Source organism: Carassius carassius, chromosome 48 (genome assembly GCF_963082965.1).
Source record: "Carassius carassius chromosome 48, fCarCar2.1, whole genome shotgun sequence".
NCBI lineage: Eukaryota > Metazoa > Chordata > Actinopteri > Cypriniformes > Cyprinidae > Carassius > Carassius carassius.
Window position 1 is genome coordinate 6,159,723 of NC_081802.1, and position 25,298 is coordinate 6,185,020.

General features: G+C 39.9%; 1 protein-coding gene across 1 annotated transcript in view; it reads right to left on the minus strand.

Annotated features, from left to right (window-relative positions):
* Positions 1-248: 248 nt before the first annotated feature.
* LOC132131726 (aryl hydrocarbon receptor-like) overlaps positions 249-25,298 on the minus strand; it is a 34,996-nt gene continuing 9,946 nt past the window's right edge. Inside the window, exons 3-11 of the mRNA XM_059543818.1 lie at positions 11,712-11,827; positions 9,796-9,885; positions 8,621-8,747; positions 8,212-8,345; positions 5,484-5,686; positions 5,258-5,367; positions 4,504-4,645; positions 2,832-4,344; positions 249-467 (exon numbers count right to left, since the gene is read on the minus strand). Coding sequence (XP_059399801.1) covers positions 306-467; positions 2,832-4,344; positions 4,504-4,645; positions 5,258-5,367; positions 5,484-5,686; positions 8,212-8,345; positions 8,621-8,747; positions 9,796-9,885; positions 11,712-11,827 — 2,597 coding nt within the window. The 3' untranslated portion in view covers positions 249-305. The remainder of the gene's footprint in view (positions 468-2,831; positions 4,345-4,503; positions 4,646-5,257; positions 5,368-5,483; positions 5,687-8,211; positions 8,346-8,620; positions 8,748-9,795; positions 9,886-11,711; positions 11,828-25,298) is intronic.

The following is a 25,298-nucleotide window of genomic DNA, read 5'->3' on the forward strand; positions in this document are numbered from 1 at the left end:
GTGATTTCTGACACAGAGAAATAATCCAAACGTAACTGATACATAATTAATTAATAACTGAATGAATAATATAAATGAGAGTGCGATCACATTATCTTGGATGGAATATTTAGCAACTGGTTTGATATTTCAGAGGTCAGTCTGGCTCATTTTAATTACAATTAAAATGTATTTATTCAAGTTGATAAGCAAACCTGAAAAAAAAATGAAATAAAACAATTTTATGTCTCGTCTATGTTTTTTTTTTTTTAAAGTCCTCTCTTGATTTATGGCATCTTTTCGGATGGATCTGTATTGATCTATATTCAGAGGTAGAAACCATTGGTCTGAGGGTCAGGGGGAGGTGGGTGTGGCTCAGGAAGGGGTTGAGGACCATTGCCGGGTGTGGCCAATGCGTTGCCATTGGGAACCAAACAACTTCCTGTGTAGGCCACACTAGCAGAGTTGAGTATAAAGCCTGTCTCCATCTGCAAACAAACAACCAAAATTTTTTAGAAATTATTTAGCTAAATGGCTAAAGCTAGCTAAAAGTGTATCAAGTGTATAGTTTTCACCAAAACATGGCTTTTGTTAACGTAGCTTAAAACAGCTTTTTGAAAGTCTTATAGTGTAAATACAGACTAAAATTGACAAAATCCACAGCAATGCAACCATGACCTTTCATTAGCATTAGAATAACTTCTCTACAGCTGACCCAAATTACAGAGCTCACTTATGGTGCTAGCTTATAGAACTAGCACGGCGGTGGCTTATTTTAGGTTTATTTTAGCAGGTTATTGGCAGCTGGACAGCAGATGTTGTCTTTGCTGGGGTCATTAAAGGTCTTCACGAGATACATTCTCCAGGATCATAACCAGAAACAAAAACTAATTCCATGCTGTTTTTGGAGGAACTCAAATCAAATCAAATTTCAAGCTGCTACATATAACATGCTAACAAAAACAAATCTTAAAGATTAGCTGGGTAAAAGCTTTTAAAAACGACATCTCTTGGCATAATTTGTCAGTGTATGCTATTTTACCAAATCATACATTTTGCTAATGTAGGAATGTGTTGTGCAGATGATAAGTAAATCCTTAGCTTGATCACAAAGCTCCTATAGTTATAGTATATGACAGTGTAGTGTTAGTATGCATGAGGTAATATTGATGCTGGCTTGTAGGTCATGGCTGCTCACGCCTGACTGGGCATTTTAGCTCTATTCTCCTTTCAGCTGAGAGCAATGACCCTGAACACAAACAACTCAGAAAACTCAAAGCCTAGGATGTAGTGCTGGAATGAATTGTCTCTTTCTTTCTCACTTTGCTCTTCCATTGATTATTTATTTTCCTAACGTCACCATTCCAATTTCAGTACTATTTCTATCTGTACCTCCCTTTTTCTTTGGAAAAGTAGCTTCAGCACTTTTTTGGCAAAAGTCACTTCTGCAATGCCAGAGCCTTGCAGTGCAGTGCACTGGCCGAAGTCAAAACAGTGTAACCCAAAGTATCTTTGATATTATTTGGGGTCTAGATCTTCAGTCTATGGTATTATTTTTATTTTAGTTTCGGTTTGTGTTTGCCAGTGAATTGTAAAAGAACTTAACAAGACACAGTATTTAAGATATCATTTATGCCAGTAGCACAAACAACAAGGGATGTGTTATTCCCCAAATTTGTCTTAGCAAGCACTTCTAACCTTCCACAGAAAACACAATCCCTACATGTGGAACCTCAGCATGGTGTCCTACATGCGGACAAGCAAGATTGTCTGGATAAATGAGTGCAGACAGGAGCCCATGGTCTCTGAATATTGCCTGCTGCATGAGCGGTCCTTTTGTGGAGGCTACTCTTCCTCTATCGCTTGTTCATAGCCTTAGGCTCCCATTTCACAATGGACTACTAGATGCTACAGTTGGCTGCCATCAGTTTAGCGGAAAAACCTGTCTAATGCCGGTGGGTTGACCTGGAAGCTTACACTCTTAAGCTGAAGATTACGATCTTAATCACAGTCACCATAATAAAGCAACACATCAGGCAAAGCAAACATCCACCTGTGTGGGAACCCATGGCGAATCTCCAGAGACTGCCAAGACTTTGTATTGTAGGTCTGCCACTGTGCATTATGAAATTTCAGAACATTAGCAATGACCTGTTAGGTCTTGGCCCCTTATACAGAGCACAATTAGATTAGAGTGAGCATTTAGGCCAATGGAAAAAAAAGATGAGAAATATGGAGGGTGGGTGTGTGGCGTTTTATGGTTTGGAGTACAGAATATCTTTTAAATTACAATACGAGACAAACTGAACTTTTTAAAGAGCATGTAGACAAACTCAAATGTGCTGAAGGCTTGGTCAAAAGGTGTAATGTTAAAGACAATTTGATACAATTTCTAGTACACAATATTTCTAAGCCAGCAATCTATTTCACCTTGACAATGTACATAAAAAAACAGGATGTCTAGTTCTGCTCCTGGAGGGCCATTTTCAGGCAGAGTTTAGTTCCAACACATCTGCATGGAAATTTTAAGTGATCCTCAAGATGTTTATTAGCTGATTCAGGCGTGTTTAGTTAAGACAAGAGCTAAACATTGCTGGAAGGTGGCTTTCCAAGAGTAGGATTTGACACTTCTGGCTAACTGCAATACCTTTGGTTTTCCTTTGTCCATCCTTGATGGTTCTAGGACAACATTTTCATCCACAATCATTTCCTATTTGAGATCAGGATTAAAGTATGTGCTTGGGGTTGTGGATAAGGTTTGACTGTAATATGTTTGTTTGGCATGTTGATGCAGGAGCTTGTCCAACTTGGTTAAATCACATTGCGCAACTATATCCTTCCTTAATTCTTACCTTACTGTGGGTGGCATCATGGGTCCATTCAGAGCCGTAATCTGTCAATGAGGGAAGGTTTGAAGGTGGGGCTAATCCCAGGATATGCTCCAGAGAGGAGTTCTGTTTGGTATAGGAGGCGCAATAAGTGGGTGCGTCTTTTGGCTGCTGCTGTTTCTGATAACCCTGCTGATAAGACGAAGATGAGGCCACGGCTCCCTGAAACTGGCCTACATCCCCAGCTGTACTGATGTTCATTGTAAATTCCACCCCTGAATTGTCAGTTATATTGTAATGTATTCCCAGTGTTTGTGTGTGTGTCATCTGGCCATTGGAAAAACAAGGTCCATTTGTGGCCAAGTGGTCTGTGAAGTCATATCCACTATTCCACTGGGGATTATTGTAGACCCCGTTCGGAGGGGTATCACTACCCACATCTGTTTTCTGTTTATATTGGAATGGGTTTGGCAACTGGTTGTGCTGCCATTGCTGTGATTGTGCTTTACCATTTCCTGTTATCTTATCACCAAGTTGAGAGTTCAAGTTGGCTTGTGTGTGTTCAGGGACCCAGTGTCCATTGTGTACAGCTGGTACCGAGTTCACCAACAAAGTATCATGGGTAAATGTAGTTGTCTCAGTGTCTGATGTAGACACCTGTGGTATTGGTGCCTGGATCCAGCTCTCAGTTTTGTGGCAAACTGACTGGCCATTGAGATGTTGCTGCATACTCTGTGAGAGATGAACTATGGGTGTTATCTGTTTTTGTGGCCAGAAATGTACGTAAGGAGCAAGCATGGAGGAAGTCCATTGAGAAGTGGAATCGGAAGCAGAACATGATTTAGGGGGTTCAACAAGATCTAATACAGTGGCAGGGATTTGAGCATCTGCCGAGTCCTCGATCCGGTTCTCCAGTGAGTCTTGGACATAGGAGAGGATTTCGTTGTTGGTGAGAAGATCATTCAGAGATGGGATGTAATCTGGATCCATCTCTACCTGGATCATCCTCTCATCCAGAAGCAGCAGCTCGAGGTCCTCTGCGAGGAGTCCAAGGTTTTCCAGGGCACTGAATAGCTCACTGTTAGAGCAGGTTTCCTCATTTTCCAGGGACAGAGAGTCTAATGTTGCCAGTAGTGGGTCGAAACTTAATGGTTCCTCTTTGGAGAATGCAGTTACACCATTCTGCACTGGATTCCAATTTTCATTTTCCGCCGAAGAAGAGAAAGTTCTAGTCTCTCCTTGCTCACTGAAGAGGCTACTGTGGAAAGACATTCTAGGCTCCATAGCAGGCTGGCAAACATAAACAGACTTGTCCTGTCTCATCATGGCTCCCAGCAAAGAACTTGGGTCCAGATCATCCTTTGAACTTTTGTCCACCTTGCTCTTTTTGGTTTTGTTGTTCTTGCCTTTGCCCTGAATGGTGTCGGGGAAACCTGGCATGGGGTAGCTGATTTGGTACAGAAGAGCTTCTCCAGTAGCAAAGGTGAACGGAAAATGCATAGATCGCTTCCTCAAATGCTCTCCACCCTCTTCTTCTCTGAATAAATGAATAAAAAAATTTGTCAGTGGATGCGTAAGAAGTATTTTCATCAAAATCTTGCAGTTTAAAGGTGAACACTAGCATGTTAATCAACTAAATCTATTTTGTAAATTGTTAGTACAGAAATATAAATGGATATTAGCATTATATACTTACACAAGTGGCCTCTGGGTGGCAATGATGTAGTCAGGCTTGCCGTTTTTGTGGACCAGTCTAGCGTTAGCTTGTACCCATTTCCAGCGGTTGTCCTTTGTAAGCAGTCTAAAAACAGTAAGGCCGCTTTCTCCAGTCTTGATCACTGCAGTAGACAATGCAACAGTATGTAAACCCTGTTATTAGACATACAAATCAGATTTTCCAGCCTTGTTGCTTTTTTCTGCTAATCGATGTTGGGTCCATACTGAATTTACTGGATTTAAGGCTCTAGATCACATGTTGCTCTACTCCTAACGTCAAGGATTTATCCAATCTCCTCCGTAATCTATGGGATTATGGGAAAACATTCCTCCTCGTGTCTCAGTCTGTCTGTCTCTTTTTTGCACTTCTTGCTATAGACCATTATAGAATAATCAGAATTCAAAGGTCAATACAACTGATAATATCAGTCGATTTCACTTCCTGTGATAACATTTATAGATTACCTCCTGTGAACCAAGCTGAATGAAAATACTGTCACTTCAAGTATTTGCCTAAGAGCACACTGCTCATGTCATTTAGTGTCACTAGTTTATTTTAGACACAAAGCCTTTGGCAACAATGTCAGCAAGCATCAGCAGAAAGACAGCTCATCATAGCTGTTTCTTAATCTTCACATAATTTAGTTATGTAGCATTATCAACATAGTTTCTTTAGGCTGAATTTGACTTTCTTGAAAAATAAAACTCCAACATGACAAATCTAAAAATCTTACTCCTGACATGGTTCTCAGCACAATAGAGCATATCAGCTGCATGGATGAACTGGTAACCTGAACCACGAACTCGCAGCTCTGCCTCAGTGTAGCCAAGAACGATTTTACCCCTACAACAAAGGCAAAACCAACATCAGTGACACCATTTTCTATTGTACTTATGGAGATGTAAACATCTGTATACAATGCAAGTTACAACTCTTTCAAAAGAAATGTCCATCATTACTTAGCATCACAGGCCATTGGGGTGAAGTCCAACTTGTGTTTGGTTCTGAAAATCATGTTCTTTGTTCGGATCTCCATTATGGAAGGAGGCTGTAGGGGTGTCGCTATGGCAAACAGGGCGAGCTGGGGTGGCATTTGGCCTCCGTCGTCCGAATGCCTGTTCTGTCCATGCAGGAATTTCAGACGTCCTTGAAGATTCAGGGCCTTAATTGGGGATACATGACAATGAATATTGGAATTTCTACTATACAAAAAACATTAACAAAAATTAAGTGGACATTAATTTAAATGTGGAATTCCATCTAATAATTATAAATCTCAAATACATGGCAACTACCACAAAAAGAGCAAATAAACAAGAATAATAAAAAATATGACATGCAAAAAAATCATGTTATAATGCATTTGCATGAAAGATGTGCATAACCGATACACGTAATATATGAACATACACAGCTGGAGCTGGATGATTTTGTTGCCGTGCCCTTGGCAAACCACATAATTTGTCTCTGACTCAGTGTGGGCAATAGTGCTCAATCCAGGTCATCTGTTAATGAAGGCTATGACCAGAATCTGTCACATCTGAATGTTTGTGATTGGTTAGTCAACCTTACAAATTTTATTCTGACTGGCGGAGATTAAAGGCAGGGTAGGTAATACATGTATAAACAACTTTCTTCCAAATTTGTTTAAACTTTCTTTATATATCAATGCATAATTAAAATGTAAGTACTCTGATAAAAAGAGTATAAAAATCGAGTGACTCTAGAACGTTTTATCTGTATTAAACACAGCTCATTATTTCCATTTCGGGACGAAACATAGGATTGGCTTATGCGACTGTCACTCTCTCGCAACCATGGCAACCACCCTTTTGCCACACATGACCTGCCCACTTGCGCGTGCACGTTTGATTTGAGGAATTCAACAGGCACGGATCCTAGGAATACCAAAACAATGGCAGAGAAACAGCAAGCAAAATTCACAGTACCGGCCTATGCAGTTAGTGAAGGCAAACCAGGCAAAAAAAGGAAGACAGTAACAGTACAAGAAAAGGCAATGAACAAAAAGTCTTTGGATAAACAAAGAAATAAAACGCGAGTTAATATCAGCGTGGCTTTCCAGCGATGGCGAGAACTGAGGGAACTCAAGGGGCTGAAAAGTGACTCCTTGATGGCTTTATTTCTGCTGGACAGGTAAATCTTTCTTTCTGTATTTTGATCATACATATTTTTTTCATGAAGCATGTCATTAGCACACGTAGCTGCGTAATATAGCTAACATAACATTACTTAGCGAGCCGTAGTAGAGGCTTTGGAAGGAGCCCAGAAGGGAGGGGGTGGAGTGAATGGAAATAATAAGCTGTCTTTAAAACAGTCGTGAGAGGTCTACAGTCACTCGATTTTTATACTTTCTTTTTCAGAGTACTTACATTTTAATTATGTATTGATATATAAATAAAGTTTAAACAAATTTGGAAAAAAAGTTTTTTATACATTTTTTTTTACCTACCCTGCCTTTAAGCCATCTAAAAGTGAATGTTTTATGTATGTTAGACGTTTAATTTAGTGCCACTTATGAATATGCACAAACATAAAACTACAATGCAATATTGGCTGGAAGGCACTCTTTATTTTTATTTGTTGTTTCATTTCTGGGTGAGCTGTTCCTTTAAGGCTTTTAAATGATGTGATGTCTTGTGTAATGACTGATTTAAAGTAGTTCTGCTTATGTTAGGCTACGCAACAAATGTCTCAGTTTGGGAATGACTTCGTGAAGCATTAATACAGAGACACACATTCACATTCACAAACGGAAAATGTTAGCAAGGCTATATTTTATTTAGCGCTAATAAAAACGAAGCTTTCAGCATGACTTTCCAAGTTGGCGGTGTGTCAATAAAATAATCATGATGGAAGCTAAATAGACATAATGACGTGTTCATTGTGAACCTCCCAAGAGAAAATAATAGTTGCATTCAAAAATGCCAAAAGGACCAAAAAATGTATTAAAAAACCTGTTGGAAAGAGTTTGAGTTTGCTCATATTCATAGCTCATGCTAATGAATTTCTCTGAACACATGGGTTCCGCTCCTGACAAGTTAAGTGTAGTCATGCTATTTTTGAGGGAGATGGATTTGGTAAAGATGGACTGGAGGGGAAATAAAGTAAAAGATGGAGACTGAAGAAATAAAGAGCAAGAGTACAGAAAATCCTGCGGTAGTGAGCTTTGCACGCATACGCATCTCTTCACTACCACATAGCCAAGATTAGCAAAAAAAGAGACCGCTGTCTGGCTGAAAAGAATGAATGGGAAAAATTATTTTGGAATAAAGACAGCTCTATACTGTAGCTAAAGCCTGGCTTTCTTCAAATTAGCTTTAATTTATGCTAACAAGAACTGGTTCTCGCTATTATGATCTATTTCTTCTAAGACAAATTAAAACCTGTTCCACATGACCCTATTGCTCCTTTAAGATGGATTACAGAGGTGTTCCAACAATTATGATCTCTGTGGCTGCTAGAGGCGCAATCCAACACAAAGTTAGCCGCTCAAACCTAGATGCTAACTCACTCTGTAATCTGGAACATCAGGGTTTAGAGACTTTGAATAGCAAGATATTTTCCATCATACTAATACTAAATTCCAACAGTATTTCCATAGTTCCTGTGTAGGCAACTCATTAGGTTTTGAGAGCAAAATGAAAGCTTTAGCTGTTTGACACTGACCAGGAATCCAGAAGAATTGTCTAGGAGGCATCGGAAACGACAGACGAAATTTCTCTCTAGGAAAGAGGAGTTTTCCGGAGGCAGCTGGTCAGGGTTGCATGTCAACAGCGACATACTTGGGGCAGGATCTCCATCTAAGCAAAACAAAAAAGAACTCAGAGCCTCAGTAGTGTGTCTAGACTTTGTCAACGGGAGGTAATCATTGAATTATCCACTGACCACTTTTTCTGTTTTCTTCCTTTCTGTTTGCTGTTATCCTTAATTAAAATGGACATTTTAGTGACCATAACATTTATTTTGCAACTCCAGGAGCTTCCACTAAAGGTCAGACCACCCTCCCCTTCTCATAAAAAAAAAAAGAATTACTCAATATAGTGCTGCCATGATATAAAATGATATATTTCCTGACCTTGTGTTGATTCTTCTGTCTGCGTGCTGGTTGGAGGCGGGTTCAAGGCCCAGTGTAAGTTGCGTCTGAAGGCCTGCTGGTCTTCAGTATGAATGAGTTCAAACACATTTTGATGCATCACATCTGTCTGGGTAACCGAAGGACAAACGACAGTGTGAGAGAATTAAGTTAAAAGGATGTAACATAGCTTTATGGTTTTGAAAAGTTTCAGGACCAACTACAAATATGTAAAGTAATTTTTGGGATCTGTAAGTTGTGTTACAAGTCTCTCTTGCTTAGGGCTGCATTTATTTGATAAAATATAAAGTAGAAACAGAAATATTGTGAAATATTATTACAAGTTTTCTACTGAAATATATTTTAAAATTACAGAATTCAGTTTATTCACTGAAAAATGGCTTATTTCTGACCGCATCAACTTTGACCTGCTATCAAATTCCCTATTTTCTTGTCTAAACACATCCATACGAACAAAAGGAGGACATCGTAGGCACAGAAAGTAAACACATATAGTGTCGTCTCAGTTGGATAATTTCTTTAGTGAATTATGATGAATTGGATTACACTGTGCCAGACTGAATCTCAGAGTAAAGCCTATTTAAGCGCATTCAATTTCTACTGCATTCAAACTGTTGCTCGAGAGAGAGACTGCAGTATTAAACAGCATTAGGCAGATCAGATGTGTGTGTGTGTGTATATATATATAGGTGTGTGTGTGTGTGTGCACTATGAATAGAGGTGAGAAGTATGGAATGATTATCCAACTGGTGAGTCTGACGTAATTCTGATTCTGGGAAAGTGTACGTACAGGGCATCCTTATCAATCAGATTAAAACTGTGTCCTGACACCTGCAAACTCATTAGGTCATGACTGGTTTGGACATAATTTAAGTGTATAAGTAGCTCTACTACAAAATAAAAGCCTATTTGCCCCAAAAGCGAAGCGTTAAAGTAGCATTTTTACACTTTTTAAAAGATAAACGTGTTGAAACAAAATCAATTTAGAAATTGTGCATTTAAATATGTTTAGTTGGTATTTCATGAGGATATATATGGAAAAATCCAATCCCTAAATTACATTGACTGTAATTGGGCTGTCTATTGGATTAGTATTAAAACAGTGGCTATATGATACATACGTGTTTATGTATGAGACTGTTGAGAAGAATAATTACCTGGTGGAATCCTAAGTAATCCTGGATGGTGTGAGAACAGTAGAAAATGATCCCCTCAGCAGTGACCACCAACACAAAGCCATTGAGAGCCTGTGACCATAAACAAGAGAATCCTAAAGCTACATCTCTCAATTTTAACTTTTTCTGACTTCCATAGCTGAACCCCAAAATAGCTTGATAAGTAGAGTTTTCTTTTCTGTGTTGATGTATTTCCTATTAAAAGAAAGTTGGTACAGAGCATATTAACCAATTTTTGAAAAATGTAAATTCCTTAAACTGTATGCTACAAGTACAGTTATCTGAGTAAACAAGCATATGGCATCTTGTTCTGAGTGGGTATGGAGGGGATTTTGCAGCTCATCACCATCTGGTGGGCTCTAAGTGGGGATCTGTGATTATAGTAATCTGACACATCCACAGACAACTGTGTGTGGCTACACTGTGGAGTCACTGTACAAATCCACTATCAATAAAGCTCTCAAGCACTGAGTGTGACAGTCAAATAAGTATGTGGGTATAATTTTTCACTTTTTATAAGTACCCAGTTCGTAAAAATGTGAAATATATTTATATTTTGAAATGAAATATAAAATAAAACTAAACAACTGGTAAATTCTGAAACCTACACAAACATTATATGTCGATATCATGGAGAAAAAAAAATACTATAAATACCACAACATAGAAAATGTTTTTTTTTAATAACATGAATAAGATGAAATGAACACAGATTCACAGAGAAGCCCCACAGTGCAGCACTGTACTTCGGTCTGAGTGTAAATAAGGGCTCTCTTGAAATCCTCTGAATGTTTTATTTAGGCTGTGCTTGTGTTTGTGTTGCAAACACTTTCTAAATGCAAACTGAACCCTTTAACCTAAAATGATATGATAGGGCAACAAGCAATAAATCACTAAATCATCTCTTCCACTTTAATCTGTGATTGTTTTTGCCAGATAATATGTACATAATAATGTACTGCATGTAGTAACATCAACAAATAAGCCTCAAGGAATAGTGTGCGTTACCCCATCATGAATGGTACAGCAGTTTATGCCCCTCTCATTTGCCTGAACATCTGCATTGAATACCAACACACACACACACACACACACACACACACACACACACACACACACACACACACACACACGCACACGCACACGCACACGCACACGCACATCAGATCTAAACACACAGAAAACATTGTTGAGTAGCAGTGCTCAGTATAAATATTTTAGCAAGGCAAGTAAAGAAGAGATGGGTCGATGGATGGAAAAAAGAAGGAACAATGGAAGGAAGGAAGTAAGGAAGGCATGCATCAATAGAAGACAGAGAGTAAGGATAAACAGGCAGGAAAAAAAGAAAGAAAAAAAAGGAGTAAAGAAAGGAAGGAATGGACAAAGGAAGAAGCAAGGAAGCAAACAAGGATGAAATAGACAGGAATGAAAGATAAAGGATAATCAGAATTTGAAAGCATTTGTGATGGAATGAAAACACAGATGTGAGTGGGCAGGTGGTTCAAAGTTCTTAGTCACCGGATGGATAGAGCAAAACTAAAAAAAATTAAAAAATAAAAAATAAATTGGGAAAATACTTTTACCTCTTATTTTATCCTTCCTTTATAATACATGAGAGCTCCATCTGTGCATTATTCATGCCTAAGTGTCTGAAACGAGAACAAGGCCGGGCAGAAATAGCCTCTCCTCTTTTCTCCTCTTCTTCTCCTTCTTCTCGTTTTAAATGTCACTTTATAACATGCTATGAAGGCACATGGATGCCATACACACACACACACACACACACACACACACACACACACACACAGACACACACACACAGACACACACACACACACACACACACACACACACACACACACACACACACACACACACACATGTGTTTGGCTTCTGACCTGTAGTAGGAGCTCTCCTTCATGCAGCCAGCAATCAACCAATCCCGTTGCTTTACTGTTGTCATGGTTACTGTTGTTTGCTGACAAACCATTACAGCTGTGGTTTTTCAGAGCGACTGTTGACAGAAAAAGAGAAAGAAAGATTTACATAATATATGTTGTACTGTACAAGTATAGTTAGAGGTGTTAGTGAAGCATCACTGTTATTATTGTATGAACAAACCACTTATGCTAAGCACTAAACCTCTTTATTCCTGTAGCTCAAGTGGTAGAGCATTGCATCAGCAAAGTTGGGGGTTTGAATCCCAGGGAACACATGTTAGGGGAAAATTGTTAGCTTGAATGCAATGTAAGTCGCTTTGGATAAAAGCATCTGCTAAATGCATAAATGTAATTATTTATTTTGTGCAATTAGTTCACAAAAATAACAACACAGTTTTCAATGCAACATAATTCTCAAATATTTACTTATTAGCTCAGAAGAAACTGCACATGTACACTGTACATTTGCCTGCATTGGCGGTTGAAAAGTTGAACAATTTTCATGCCCAGCCGCAAACAGAATTCAGTTCGGCAACATGTGACGTAAATGAGAAGCATTAAAACCGAGAGCCTGTGTGAATGCACCATCATAGAGACTTAAAGGAGCTATGTGGAGGTTTTTACTTAAAAAAAATCTTTAAGATAGAGTTTTCATTTGTACATGTATGAGCCAACCATGATGAAAAAAAAAAGAATGACACCTCGACTGTCCACCACGGTTGCCTCTATCAGCCTGTAGGCTCAATTTGTGTGTGGAGGAGTCAGGCCCGAATTGGCGCGAAAATTCACAAAATGTGACATCATGCGCGTTCTCTTCTACTTGGGCTTACAACCGGCAATAGTGTTTTCAAATGGACTTTGCGGATGGAAATAAGCGACCAGCCTCCAGCACAATTCAGACACCCACTGACACTGCTCGTAAGTAAAAAAAAAAAAAAAAGAGCGTGCGCACTGAGAACGAGCATGAGACTGGCTGCAGTTCCTCTAACGGCCACTGGTGTCAGTAACGGTTAGAAATTTCAGAACCTACGCAATGCTCCTTTAACAGAGATCTTATTCAAGTATCATATTAAGAAACTTTATCTCAGCGTGTTTCTACCAAAATTCATTAAGAGATATTCAAACTTGCTGACATACAATAAGAGTTCAGAGAGTAATTAACATGGTTAGTGTTATGAATTAAACATTAATAATCATCGGGAAGAAGGAGGCGGGAACCGGCGGACAATCAACATGAAACTTTAATAACAAAAATAAACACAAAACAGCGCATCAGCCCCTCACGGACGACTGATGCGCACAAAATAAAACCAAAACCTAGAATAAAGCCCAGGCCTGGTCCTCCCTCGTCCTTCACTGTCGTCGCTCCAGTTTTATATCCTTCCATCTCCTCCGTGGGCCTCGAGACCGGGGGGTCGAACAGGTGTAGCTCATCTCCAATCACTCCACCGGCCTCGCTCCCACGTCCCTCGGCCCCGCCCCACTCGTCACAGTTAGCAAACCTCACATTAAGTTTTCAAGTCTTTGAGTCCATACTGAGATCTCTGACTTAATTACAGATTTTATGGAAAGTGAGCAGAATTTGAGACATTGTAAAGAAAAGAGTACTTTCTAGTACTTTCCTTAGCAATGCGAGATCCCTCGCTAACAAGATGGATGAACTGAAACTACTGGTTGCATCGATCAACGTGGATAAGGATGGCTGCATTCTGCTCTTCACAGAGACCTGGCTTCATTCATCGATTCCAGATGCTAGCAAGCCACACAGTGCATCGCTATGACAGGACCTGGGACTCCGGTAAAAACAGAGGAGGGGAATTATGCACTTATGTGGACAACAATTGGTGTACTAACACCACAAATGTAAACAGTCACTGCTCCCCAGACTTGAAGTTTATGACTATTAAATGCAGGCCCATATATCTTCCTCTTGAATTTTCTGTTGTTTTGATAACTGCTGTGTATATACCACTGGATGCTAATGCTAGCTTGGCTCTTGGACTTTTACATGATAACATTGGAAGGCAGCAGAGTATGTTTCCTGAGGCTATCACATTGTTAAAGGGGACTTTAATCATGCAGATTTAAAGGTAGTGCTCCCTAAATTCCATCAGCACATTAAATGTGATACTAGAGGAGCAAATACACTGGATAAGGCTTACTCAAACATTAATTGGGGCTTCAGGGCTAAGCAATTACAATATCTGGACCAGTCAGACCACATGTCCCTGCTTTTAATCCATCTTATACCCTCTAAGAAAGAGTGTTTCTACCACATTCAGAACTGTCAGAACTTGGCCTGAAGGTGCCTCTCTTGAGCTGCAGGACTGTTTCGACTCAACAAACTGTGAGGTTTTTAAACATCAGGATTTGGATCAGCATACAACAGCTGTCCTGGTCTACATTAGGTACTGCATAGACTCTGTTACAGTGGAAAAATGCATCCAGGTTTATGCTAACAAGAAGCCTTGGATGACCAAAGAAGTGCAATGTCTGCTCAGGGAGAGGAACGCTGGGTTCAGGGCTGGTGATGAGGATGTACAGTGCGGCCAGAGCCAAACTGAAGAGAGGAATTAGAGTAGCTAAGGCTACACACAGGAGGACGATCGAGGATTGCTTCCAGAACAACAACTATAGGGAGGTGTGGAAAGAGCCGAGGTACAGTATATTACCAACTACATACCCAGCAATCTCTTGGCTGATGGCAGTGACGCGTCACTGGCAGAGAAGCTGAACCAATTCTTCGCTCACTTTGAGGTGGTGTCACCAGAAGAAACCACACTACATCCATTAACACACAGCAGCCATATCCTCACAGTGCAGGAGCACAAGGTGAGATGCACATTGAGGGAAGTAAACCTGAGAAAAACCGCGGGACCCGATGGCATTCCTGGACAGGTGCTGAGGGAATGCATGAAACAGCTGGCTGGGGTCTTTACTACCACTCCCTGTCCCAGGCCGCTTTACCACTCTGCCTGAAGTCTGCTATATTAGTCCCACTTCAAAAAAAGACTGAACAATTATCACCCAATAGCACTGGCAACTGTTATTATGAAGTGCTTCGATAGACTGGTTCGGACTCACATCATCTCACACCTTCCACTTGGGTTTGACCCATACCAGTTTGCCTATAGAGTCAATAGGTACACAGAGGCCACCATAGCAACAGCCCTCCACACTGCTCTGTCTCATCTGGAGCTGCAGGGGAACTATGCTCGGCTGTTATTTGTAGACTTTAGCTCAGTGTTTAACACCATCCTCCCTGACATGCTAGTGTCTAAACTGTCAGATTTGGGAATATCTCACTCTGTTTGTCTTTGGATCAAGGACTTTCTTACTGATCGCTCACAGAGGGTAAGAGTAGGCTCTCGTATTTCCTCAGCTCTCAGCCTCAGCACCGGCTCTCCTTAGGGCTGTGTGCTAAGACCCCTACTGTACACTCTCTACACACGTTTGCACCCCTGTCCATGCCAGTAACACTATCATTAAGTTTGTTGATAATACCACCGTGGTGGGGCTCGTCTCTCGGGGGGAAGAGTTCGCTTACCGGGATGAGGTGGAGCAGTTGTCTGTGTGGTGTACAAAAAACAACTTGATCTTGAACACCACCAAGACCAATAATCTGATAATAGACTTACAAAGGAAGAAAACAGACATTCAGCCTCTTTTCATCAGCGGTGTCGTGGGCAGTAATGGATATGCTCTGTGTGGCCCTCTCTCAGGACAAGACAAACTCTTTTGAGCATTAGTGGAGGAACTGACCTACAAACGACAAGGGAAATGGAGAGAGACAGGCCAGCCAGGAGAACTTTTATTCTTCTTCAGCAACTTCTGACCCTTTTAATAGTCCCAACGCTGTTGGGACTATTAAAGCTGTTCGACAGTGTGTTTCCCATTTACCCTTCAGAAACCTATGAATGTACTCTGCTGTAGCGTGAAATAAGCATGACAATTAACAGCGTTTACATACGCCATGTGTGTCAAACTCATTTAACCCCAACTCATTTGGGGTCAATTATTTTTAGTTGTTCATATTAATTTCCATTAAAATCTTGTCAGGGCAGAATGTTCACAAGCAAGCTTCACAGAGCATGAGTGCACTTACCTATGCTAGCATTATAAAGTAGCTGCCTGTCAGTGACGCATATGTTTTTAGGATAGCATATTTCAGAAGATTAGGCTTTGTTATAACCATAGCAAGCAAAGCAGCAGTTAGTAGGCTTGATTTCTTGTGGGTTTACTGATGGAGTCAAATCAGCTGCAGGGAAACAGAGAATGGTCTGAAACAGAGAAAATATCCAGTGAGTGGCAGTTGTGTGGATGAAAATGCGTTGTTGATGTCAGAGGTCAGAGGAGACTGGTAGAGATGATAGAAAGTAACTCAACAGTAACTCAAATAACCACTCATTACAAACAAGGTATGCAGAATAGCATCTCTGAACACACAACACGTCAAACCCTGAATCAGATGGGCTACAGCAGCAGAGGACCACACCGGGTGCAAAATCTCTGAGGAATGTTTCCAACATCTTGTTGAATCCATGCCACGGAGAATTAAGGCAGTTACCAGTCATTAACCTTCCATTAACAGCCGTGGCAAAAAAAAAAAAAAAAAAAAAATTCTGGTGAAGAAATACATATTTAATTTATATTCAAAAACAACTTTGAACATGCAATTCCATTTATTTCAAAACATTTCAATAAAATAAATTTTGAATATCATTCTTTTCCCTTTCTCCATGTTGAAGGTAAAAGGCTGTAAAAGGGAGCAAAGCTGTGCTACTGTGTCTTTTGCTTCGAGTGGAAGATGAGAGAACAAGACATAGAAACGCATCGAGAGAAAGCGGCTATGTTGGGTATCAAATATTAACTCTCTATCCAGAGCGGCATGTCACGTGTTGATGACATCACGGCGGCAGATGTGGACGTCTGCATGTGGCCCGAGGGATCGGGAAGATCAGGCGAGATTCTGCTGGGCCTGGCTGAACACAGCACTCGGGATAGAGAGCGACAGCCAGCAAACGATAAAAACATCAAAACACACACGTTTCTGTGCACACACAGATGAACGATTTGCAAGTAAAAGAGTCAGACTGGCTCTCCTTTTCACCCCCTTCCCCTTCTATCCCTCTTTCTTGGCAACATCTCACGCATTTTTGGCTTGAAGTTTCGCTAAGCGCTTAGTGCTGGCATACAGAGACCTGCTAAATGCTAATGTGTGCTAAACTCATTCAAATCGCTAAAACACTCACAAAACAAACAAGCAAAAAACATCAAAATGGGATTGTAAAAACATTACTACGCTATTACACGTTTTCTTGAATTTGTGGATGGTATTATAAAATAATTACCGTATTTTTCGGACTATAAGTTGCACCTGAGTATAAGTCGCATCAGTCCAAAAATACATCATGACGAGGAAAAAAACATATATTAGTAACACTGGACTATAAGTCGAGAACCAAGAGAAAATATTTACCAACTTATAGTCCGGAAAATACGGTAGCTAAAAATGTTGCTGTTTGGTTTTGGGATCAGTATACAAGATTTTTGTTGTCCAACACTGTTGGCATGCTAGTCACATTAACACTCAGGGCTAAAAAGAAACTAGATGTCAGAATTAGATGTCAAATCGTCAATTACGATAGCATTAGTCTTGCATAATTAATGATTCATTCATGAAGGGGTGAGATTGTGTCAGAAAGCAGAGCAAATGACCTCAATGACAGGAAGTTTGAAAACAGAAAGAAATGGCAACTGAATCATTAAAGATTTAATGGACTCTGATATGGAAGTTATACTTTAAAGCTGTATAGATGAAAATTTTAGATGTCCTGGTACACCTATTGATATTTGTTCATTCATGGTTTTAATTTAGTCCTCTTGTTCTTTCAACATATTGTACATATTGGGTTAGACATTCTTAGTATATAAATCAATATGGATTATATATTTAGAATAATTTCTAAAGTGATATAAAGAAAAAGCTGAAAATAAAACATTTGTGAAACCTGGCAACTGCAATATAAAATAAATTATGTTTTCATAGTTTTAGTAACTATGGAATTGCAAGTAAATATTTTAATCAGTTGATAGCCTTGTATATTGATGTAAAATATACATGATGTAAAATATACATCAAATAAAATAAAATAAGAAAACAAATTGCCTAGCTAGAATGTTTATGCATACAATAAAAATGCATGAAAAATGTATTAAATATTTTAATTGGTTGACAACCGTAAAAATGATAATAAAATGAAAGAAAATGATAAAAAATAAGCCTAACAAGAAGAATTATGCAAACAATAAAAATGCATGAAAAATCCATGAAATAATTTAATTGGTTAGCAGCAATAAAATAAAATGAACTAATAGAATTTAGGCTAACTCGAAAAATTATGTGTAAAATAAAAATGCATGAAAAAAAAACAACATTACATATTTGAATCGGCTGACAGACAGAAAATAAAAAAACAACAATAATAAATAAAAATAATAATAAAGAAGAATTACTCAAATAAAAATGCATGAAAAATCCATTCCACCATCCCTTTAACAGGGTTTCAGTCTGACAGCTGCACTGTACACTAAACGCCAGTGAACAACATCTGTCTCCATCACTAAAACACTGCAGAAAGCCAGCTGTAGCCACCACACACACACATACACAGTTCAAACAAGTGTGTACATGTACACCACTGGATGGGCTCCTAATTGTGTGTGTGTGTGTGTGTGTGTGTGTGTGTGTGTGTTTACAGTATGTGTGTATAAATCTGGTCCACATTCCGATCTATTGTAGTGTGACAGCGGGACAGCAGTGAGTGGAAACACATCAAACAGAGGCAGAGGCCTTTACTGTGGCTGCTTATGGATTTTTTTTTTTTCTGCTCCAGAGTTACTGCTGTAATTACTCTACAAAAACAGTAATGCACTCCTGATTAAAATGAATCTGTTTGTGGGCTGCACTGAAGCTTACTAAGATGCAAGAAGGACATTCATTCAGAGAGTTTTAGAGATGCAGATGCATCCATATCTGAATTAATTGATAGCCCTTAAACTTAATAATACATAAATTAGCCTACATTCTTATTGAATTCAACTGACATGCATTCACAGATGTTTTAAATCAATTGATAGCCCTAACAATTATAAATAAATAATATATAAATGAGCATAAATGTAGATTTTTATTGGATTCAACTGAAGTGCATTCACAGATCTATGTACAACCCGAATTCCGGAAAAGTTGGGACGTTTTTTAAATTTTAATAAAATGAAAACTAAAGGAATTTCAAATCACATGAGCCAATATTTTATTCACAATAGAACATAGATAACGTAGCAAATGTTTAAACTGAGAAATTGTACACTTTTATCTACTTAATTAGCTCATTTAAAATTTAATGCCTGCTACAGGTCTCAAAAAAGTTGGCACGGGGGCAACAAATGGCTAAAAAAGCAAGCAGTTTTGAAAAGATTCAGCTGGGAGAACATCTAGTGATTAATTAAGTTAATTGATATCAGGTCTGTAACATGATTAGCTATAAAAGCTTTGTCTTAGAGAATCAGAGTCTCTCAGAAGTAAAGATGGGCAGAGGCTCTCCAATCTGTGAAAGACTGCGTAAAAAAATTGTGGAAAACTTTAAAAACAATGTTCCTCAACGTCAAATTGCAAAGGCTTTGCAAATCTCATCATCTACAGTGCATAACATCATCAAAAGATTCAGAGAAACTGGAGAAATCTCTGTGCGTAAGGGACAAGGCCGGAGACCTTTATTGGATGCCCGTGGTCTTCGGGCTCTCAGACGACACTGCATCACTCATCGGCATGATTGTGTCAATGACATTACTAAATGGGCCCAGGAATACTTTCAGAAACCACTGTCGGTAAACACAATCCGCCGTGCCATCAGCAGATGCCAACTAAAGCTCTATCATGCAAAAAGGAAGCCATATGTGAACATGGTCCAGAAGCGCCGTCGTGTCCTGTGGGCCAAGGCTCATTTAAAATGGACTATTTCAAAGTGGAATAGTGTTTTATGGTCAGACGAGTCCAAATTTGACATTCTTGTTGGAAATCACGGACGCCGTGTCCTCCGGGCTAAAGAGGAGGGAGGCCTTCCAGCATGTTATCAGCGTTCAGTTCAAAAGCCAGCATCTCTGATGGTATGGGGGTGCATAAGTGCATACGGTATGGGCAGCTTGCATGTTTTGGAAGGCTCTGTGAATGCTGAAAGTTATATAAAGGTTTTAGAGCAACATATGCTTCCCTCCAAACAACGTCTATTTCAGGGAAGGCCTTGTTTATTTCAGCAGGACAATGCAAAACCACATACTGCAGCTATAACAACAGCATGGCTTCGTCGTAGAAGAGTCCGGGTGCTAACCTGGCCTGCCTGCAGTCCAGATCTTTCACCTAGAGAGAACATTTGGCGCATCATTAAACGAAAAATACGTCAAAGACGACCACGAACTCTTCAGCAGCTGGAAATCTATATAAGGCAAGAATGGGACCAAATTCCAACATCAAAACTCCAGCAACTCATAGCCTCAATGCCCAGACGTCTTCAAACTGTTTTGAAAAGAAAAGGAGATGCTACACCATGGTAAACATGCCCCGTCCCAACTATTTTGAGACCTGTAGCAGAAATCAAAATCGAAATGAGCTCATTTTGTGCATAAAATTTTAAACTTTCTCAGTTTAAACATTTGCTATGTTATCTATGTTCTATTGTGAATAAAATATTGGCTCATGTGATTTGAAAGTCTTTTAGTTTTCATTTTATTAAAATTTAAAAAACGTCCCAACTTTTCCGGAATTCGGGTTGTATATCAGATATATAATCACAATGGATTACTTCAAATCTCATCAAGTACAGAGATACTCAGCCTGTCCAAATGAATGGACAATTGACCTCAGATGTGAATCTTTCCAGACGGGATTTATGTTCTGAGGCAATTCAGCGAATGTGATTACATCACAGCTCGCATCATTCCTGGAAAAGCAGATGAGCAAACAAAACCGCACACAAATATTCACAAGAGGGGATCTATGAATAAGTGAGGTTTTACCCCTAAAAACCCTTTTATAACTATAAGAATTTCATCTGAGTAGATCTTTTAGGATTTTGTCTGTCAGTAATTGAGCCATTCAGGAGGTTATTTTTGAGATTATTTCACATAGATGGCCTTAATGATCATTAAAGTGAGCCAAAATAGCATGTAGCTTAGCATTAGCTTAACACATCGTTATCTAGCTAGAGTCCAGGCATCACATTTAGTACCAAAAGACAAACAGAACAGAACTGTACACTATGTATTACTATATATTATACAATAAATAAATTTATTAATATGAATACTTTTTCATTAATATTAGTAGGTTTTGATGTGCTAACACACACCACTGTAATGCCACAATAATAGTGTCAACCATATAAACACCGCTCCAGTAATGTGAAACATACATATTCCAACAGAAGTGGATGTGTGTGTTGGGAAGGTCCTCATAATCGCTCAACAACAGCCGTGCTTGATTAAGAAAAACACACGCATTTGCTCAAACCTGCTCACCTCGTTCAGCAACGGGTTCAAGAGTTCACTTCTGCCAGACTTTTTGCAGGCCCTCTTTCGTTTCTGTCTTGCCCTCCCTGTTCTCTCGCTTTTCAAAGGGACCTCGGCATGAATGGAAGTGGATTAGCTCTAGAGTTGTTCAACCAAAACACTTTCATCTGGCACTATTCGTTTGTAGCTCGCCGAGACACGGAAGGCGAGAGAGAGAGATGAGGTGTTATGACTGCGGGTAGAAATGTAGAGTCAGACAGACAGACAGACAGATAGATAGAAGTAAAGTCTATTAAATCCAGATTCTCATCTTTTAAACTCCATAACCTCTTAACACTGGGATGTCAGTCGGTCTGAGAAGTTAAACTCCACTGTCTCTGAACAAACCCATTTTTGTTTGCCGTTCTTTGTGCAGTTCACCCTTTGAGTAGCTGAAGGGCCCCTAAGGGTCAACACAAGTGTGTTTTGGTGAACAGTAGAGCGTTTCCTGACACACAAACACTAAACGCAGATAAAGTCCCACCCTTAAAAGGCGACAGTTTGAAAGGAAACTTTCTTGAACTGAAGAGGGTCGGACTAATTGGTCTCTGTGACGAGTGGGGCGGGGCCGAGGGACATGGGAGCGAGGCCGGGGGAGTGATTGGAGATGAACTACACCTGTTCGTCCCACCGGTCTCGAGGCCCATGGAGGAGATGGAAGGATATAAAACTGGAGCGACGACAGTGAAGGACGAGAGAGGACCAGGCCTGGGCTTTTAGTTGTGTTGTGGTTTTTATTTTATGCGCACCAGTCGTCCGTGAGGGGCTGGTGCGCTGTTTTGTGTTTATTTTGTTATTAAAATGTTTTTGATTGTCCGCCGGTTCCCGCCTCCTTCTTCCGGATGAATATGAAGGTTGAATTCATTACAGTGGTGCCGAAGCCCGGGAGAAGGAGGGACGCGCTGCTGAAGATCCCTCGCCGCTGTGGTGAATCCGCGGTGCCATCGAGCTGGCGAGGAGTGTGCCGCCATGGACGCTCGAGGCGGTGGACTGGAGCGAGTTGCCGGGGACGGGCGAGCTCGCTACCGGCCGCCCACGATGTGGAGAGACGGCTGCCGTCCGTGAGGGAGCGGAGGAGTCGGCGCCGTTCGCCAGGTGGCCGGAGCCTGCTGCCATCCGCCGGAACGGGGAGGAGCAGGGAACGGGGGACTCCTGCCGGCTGCCCAAAACCGGAGGAGCCGTCGCCGTCCACCGGGCGGCGGAGGAGTGTCGTGCCGTCCGCCGAGGGCCGTCCAGTGCCACCGCCAGGCACCGCGGAGGAGATCGCCCAGCTGGTGGAGGGCCGAGCAGCGGTGCGTCTGGGAACCGGAATTTTTTTTTTTTTTTTTCTTTTTTTCCTCTCTCCCCTCTCTCGTCTCTGTCGCTCCTCCTTCCATCTCCTTTTCTCTCGCCTCGCCTGTCCTACCCCCAATCCCCGGGAGCGGCCCCCCCGGAGGGAGGGGGGGGGGGGGGAGTAGAGCGCAGTCTCGGGAGTACCCCCCGGCCTGCGAGGGGCGATGGGGGTATGTGACGAGTGGGGCGGGGCCGAGGGACATGGGAGCGAGGCCGGGGGAGTGATTGGAGATGAACTACACCTGTTCGTCCCACCGGTCTCGAGGCCCATGGAGGAGATGGAAGGATATAAAACTGGAGCGACGACAGTGAAGGACGAGAGAGGACCAGGCCTGGGCTTTTAGTTGTGTTGTGGTTTTTATTTTATGCGCACCAGTCGTCCGTGAGGGGCTGGTGCGCTGTTTTGTGTTTATTTTGTTATTAAAATGTTTTTGATTGTCCGCCGGTTCCCGCCTCCTTCTTCCGGATGAATATGAAGGTTGAATTCATTACAGTCTCTCACTGTGGAGGAAAGTCTGGCTATTGTATGAATGGGGCGCTAGCAACCGGCGACAAGTGTATACAAAAGGACAATGAGGAAAAAGTGTGCCAATTCAGTCAATTCAAGAAAGCTCCGGGCATGATGGCACGAGACCTTATAAATAGACCATTAGGACTACAGAAAGTCTCAGCCAAACAAATTTATTTGTTGAAAATTATCCAATTAAGATTGTCCGAAAAGGCCCTTAAAACAATAACTGAAATGATTAAAGACTAAACAACACAACCACATAAGGGATATTTAACAGCTATAATAAAGACATTTTTTTTGCTATTAATTTAACATGTTTATTTAATATACTTTTGTCTTTCGAATATTGCAAAAAAATGTATATGATATAAAATGTGTGTTAATATGGGAAATATATGTGGTATAAAAATATGATATAAAGCATAAAACATCTATATATTATATAAATTGTTCATATTAAAATCGTTTTCATATACATCTGTTTATGTAACATACATATCAGAGTTCATTTGGTACAAATGATTTAATTTAATTTAGAAATTCCATAATTAATTAATAAAATGAGTAAAATAATGATTCATTAATATTAATAATTATATATATAATATATAAGTAGTTATGAATGGCAATCTTAATTAACAATAATTAATAATAGTTAATTATTATATTAATTATATGATTTAATTATTACTATTACTTATGAATAGTATATATACTATATATAAATCAATATAATAAATAAAATTAGCTTAATTTTTAAATCAGTTGAGACCCTATGTATTTTTTTTGTTTGTCCCACATTTCCTAAAACATTCAAATTATATATTTGTCCCACATTTCCTAATAAATTAATAAATTTCCAAAATAAAAGAATTCAATATCCAATATGCCTTCTTGACAATAAGGCTGACCTGATGACACGGTCAATCTTTGCTTAAAAACAAAAACAAAAAGAGAACATTTATATTTGGAAGTTACTGTTATATAACGTTCTGGAATTTCTCGTGTTTTCAAGGCAAGGAAAAAAGATTCTGCTTCCAATGCAGAAGCTGCACAAAGTGTGATATAATCTGCTGTGAAAGCAGTAACAAATATCTTTGCAGAGGATGTTTGGTGGAAAAAGTGGTCAGAGGCTGGTTTTGGCAGGGTGGCTGGTGATTAGAGCAGAGATCTTGTAAAGCAGGATGCTTATTATGCTAATACACAGGACAGACTGAAATAACGTCTACGCTTAGCTGGGATTTCTGCCTTATTCCAAGCATCCCTTTTCATTTCGACTGATTACTTTACTGAGAAATCTTATCTTTTACATAAGATTTATGACCACAATATCTTGATCAAGAGCTATCCACCTTATTATTCAATGCGGAAGAAAGCCGTTTTCTGGGAATGTGTGAGACTTCCGGTTCATTAGCCGCTGTAGGGAAACAACGAGAAGAATAACAAAGTGCAGAAACAGCAAAACTGCTTGCACTACAAACCAGTGTGTCCATAATTAAGATAATACATTAAATGAAAATAATATGGTAAGACACACCAGTTTGCAATATCAAGCTGCTAAAATAGCTGGAAGCGGATGACACCGGAAGTCAGAGACATTCAATTCCACTCTCACAGGAAAAATAAGGTGGATAGCTAAATGAGAAATAACACTGAAACTACGTTTAACGTAATCGGAACCATTCAGATAAATGTGATAATCCCTTAAATACACATACAATCACAGCGTTGTTTATGTCTACATGTATTTTAAGCCAAATATTAGAACAACATGACTCTGTTGCGGCATCAAACTAAACAAACCACAGGCGTCTGATTCTGTGAAAACATCTCATGACACAATGAATCATTCTGTTCGGCACTAATGAATGCTGGCAGGACATCGATGGCTTTTTATTTGCGTGTTTAATAAATGTCATAACCATAAGCTTTCCATAAAACAGCAAAGACCTGCCAAGATGGTGTACACAATCCACAATCCATCATGGCGTAATTAATGCATCGCTTGCTCCTTTGTTTTCAGATGTATTAGACTTCCCATGATGCCTATGTGCAGCCCTTATGAGACAGGAGAGAGGCAATTTTTTAATAACAAA